Here is a 3,345-nt window from a genome sequence, read left to right as displayed (position 1 = left end):
ATATATAGATATATATATATATATATATATATATATACAGTATATGTATATATATGTATATATATATATATATATATATATATTATATATATATACAGACATATGTGATTTTGTCTTTAGGAAAATATTTAATTTAAGAATGAATTGCAGTGCTGTCGGGGAGGATAGTAAACAGGTATAGTTCCAGTAGCATAAGTCAAACAACTCTGTGAAAATTCTAGTGTTTCACTTCTTTTGACAAAGTACATAAATGTTATCAACCAGTTACCAAGACGGAACGTGAAATGACCTTGGGAAGAAGATTCACTTAGGATCTAGGCCAAGTTCGATCTCCGCGTGCGTCTCGTCCCCTCCCATCCTTTCTGACTTTACATCAGAAGAAAATGTGGGGGAGTTCGGCGTGATGACATTCAGGTATAAAAGGAAACCCCACGGATCAAAGTAGACAGTATCCAACCGACTGACAGCACATTAAGCTCTTTTCCAAGAAAGATGAAGACTCTTCTTCTCATCGGTAAAACAGGTGTTCTTCTTTTGTGTTACACTAAAAAAAAAAAATAATGATAATAAAAAAAAAAATTATCTTTCATTTTCTATATATTCTGTCTCTTACTTTCAGCATTACTTGGAGCTGCGGCAGCGGCTGAGTTACCATCTACAGGCTACGGACTTCCTTCAGCAAGTGCAAGTTCGAATACAGGATTTGTCGGAAGTTTCAATGGAGGTTCCAACACTGGATTAAATAGAGGGTTTGCCGCTGGACTAAATGGAGGCTCTAGTCTCAATAGAGTTTCTGGATTTGGAACAAATGGTGGGTTCGGAGGCGCCTTCAACGGAGGAAACAACGGACGCGGCAATGGAGGTTACAGTTACGGACCCTCGCAGGAGGAACTTGAACTTCTCGAACTGGCCTCGAATATTCCGGGAGGAGGAGTGGCCGGAGAGGACTACCCCGTTCTCGCCGAAGTTCCCGAAACCAGATTTGCTTGCGAGGACACCGGGTATCCGTTCGGTTACTTCGCTGACACCGACGACGAGGCTGGTTGTCAGGTCTTCCACGTGTGCCAGACGCGTCCCAACGGCTACCAGAAGGACTCGTTCCTGTGTCCCAACGGTACCATCTTCAACCAGCAGTACCTCGTGTGCGACTGGTGGTATAATGTGGACTGTTCGCAGTCTGCTGAGTTCTATTCAGTGAATGAATTAATCGGACTGGACGCTGAAGCTTTAGCTGCGGCAAGTAGCCTCTCTTCCCTCTACGCAGCTCCTGGTCAAGGCAACGGAAACAGACGCAACGAGGTCGCAGGAGTCATTGTTAATGGCAACCGAAGAAATGGTAGTACAAAAAGACGCAATGGTTCTAATGGTATTGGGGGTCAAAGGAACGGTTTTAACGGCAATGGTCTCACAGCCAGTGCTTCCTCTACTTCCACATATCCCTATGGAAACAATGGTCAGGTCAATGGTAATAGTTTTCCCAACGGTAATGGTGTTAATGGTCGAAGTCACATCCGCAACGGTGTAAATGGAAACGTACATACTGGCATTGCTTCTACCCTTTCAATTTCATTCGGAGGCCAGACCGCAAGTACCAGGAACGGATATAGTAACTCGGTTAATGGAAACGGGAAAGGTAACGGTCGTTTTGTTAATGGAATCAACGGCAATGGGCGAGGTGGTAACGCAGTGAGTCGTCGTGTCGACAATGTGGCTGCGCCTTCTACCTCCTACGGGGTCCCATCGTAGTCTTCTACAACTTTATCCTCACACTCTATTTTGCTATTGTAGAAATTTTATGGTGTTACAGACAAATTAATATATATATGTGTATCAGTCAATGTTTATATGTGTGTTTATTATAATTAATTTTAGCGCATTCGGAAATACCTATCAAAAAACTGTGAATAAAGCGTTGCTCATCTCCAATGTTTTATAATTCATTCCTTTGAGCTTTTCGTATACTAACTTACTTGTACGAGTATATTTGCCAGAAAAATAGTAATGATGTCGCATGATTTTCTTAGCACGATCTTCCTCTCTTCATCCACAAGTATGTATACACGCAAGCACACACACACACACACACACACACCACACACACACACACCACACACACACACACACACACACACACACACACACACACACACACACACACACACACACACACACACACACACACACACACACACACACACACACATACACACACACACACACACACACGGAAACGCACGCACACCACATACACATACACACATTTGTACCACATATACACCTCTCCCAGTCCTAGGCTGCAACAACGGTCACCTTCCATACGATCTCTCCCAGTATTGATATATATCTTCCAGTGTTTACTTCCTCTGAATCTGTTACAATTAAAAATGCTAACTGTGATTAGCGAAAAGTATTTTGTCCTATTCCACCCATTAGATGGCTTTTACCGGTAACTCTTCTTTGCCTCTCTATTGTAGAGATATATTCAGAAGACTTGAAAAATCTTCATCGAAAACTCATCAGAGCCCAATTTGCTGTCGCATATAACTCAATATGTCCTAAGGAATATATATATATATATATATATATATATATATATATATATATATATATATATATATATATAAATATGTATATCCATATATACATTATAAACATATATATATATATATGTATATATTATATATATATATATATATATATATATAATATATATATATATATAATATGTATATATATATATATATATATATATATATGCATGAGAAATCACATAAACTCGTGATTCTAAATATGCGGAAAAACCACCAAGGAAAAAGAAAAACTGATGACCAAGCGCTTTCGTCTATTCAGACATCCTCAGGGTACATAGAAAAGAAAAAGTACACAAGAATATATACAAAGAGTATGAGGTCAGGGAAGGAACCAGGAGAGGTTGCGAGGATCTAATGTCAACCTGACCCGTTCGCGGCAGCGGACGTTTGGGCTACTACTTTTTTCACAATAAAATTGTCTAACTTATACATACCATGACTTAAATTTAAGTTATTGACAAATGTATCTTTGATCAGACTGGATTCTATTATATTTCTCGTCAAATATGACTTATCTTTAACAATTTCTTTAGCACCCTCCCAATTTATACAATGATTAAAATCCCTTTCAACGAGAATTTCGTCAAACTACCACATATTCTTAAGACTTTCAACATTCAAGTAGCATTTAAGAACTCCAATACAGTTAGAAGTCTTTTAATTAAAAACTCTCCATATAAGGAAGAAGGATGTATATATTCAATTCCATGTAAAAATTGCGACAAATGCTATATTGGTCAGACTGGAAAAGAAT

General features: G+C 38.7%; 1 protein-coding gene across 1 annotated transcript; it reads left to right on the top strand.

Annotated features, from left to right (window-relative positions):
* The first annotated feature begins 492 nt into the window (after nt 1-492).
* On the top strand, nt 493-1,746 carry LOC143028759 (uncharacterized). The gene is made up of 3 exons (XM_076191129.1): nt 493-514; nt 620-1,270; nt 1,634-1,746. Exons 1-3 carry the CDS (start codon nt 493-495, stop codon nt 1,744-1,746), a joined length of 786 nt encoding a protein of 261 aa, XP_076047244.1.
* The last annotated feature ends 1,599 nt before the right edge of the window (nt 1,747-3,345 follow it).

This window comes from Oratosquilla oratoria, chromosome 10, assembly GCF_046742065.1.
Source record: "Oratosquilla oratoria isolate Oo_2021 chromosome 10, ASM4674206v1, whole genome shotgun sequence".
Classification (NCBI taxonomy): Eukaryota; Metazoa; Arthropoda; class Malacostraca; order Stomatopoda; family Squillidae; genus Oratosquilla; species Oratosquilla oratoria.
The sequence above is the reverse complement of the archived record's forward strand: the minus strand, read 5'-3'. Positions and strand labels throughout refer to the sequence as shown.

Bases quoted from the DNA above. Each gene is read 5' to 3' on its own strand.
- LOC143028759 (XM_076191129.1), top strand. From the start codon at position 493: ATGAAGACTCTTCTTCTCATCG. The intron at 515-619 runs GTAAAACAGGTG...TCTTACTTTCAG, and splicing joins GAAGACTCTTCTTCTCATCG to CATTACTTGGAGCTGCGGCA. The intron at 1,271-1,633 runs GTCAAGGCAACG...GAAACGGGAAAG, and splicing joins TTCCCTCTACGCAGCTCCTG to GTAACGGTCGTTTTGTTAAT.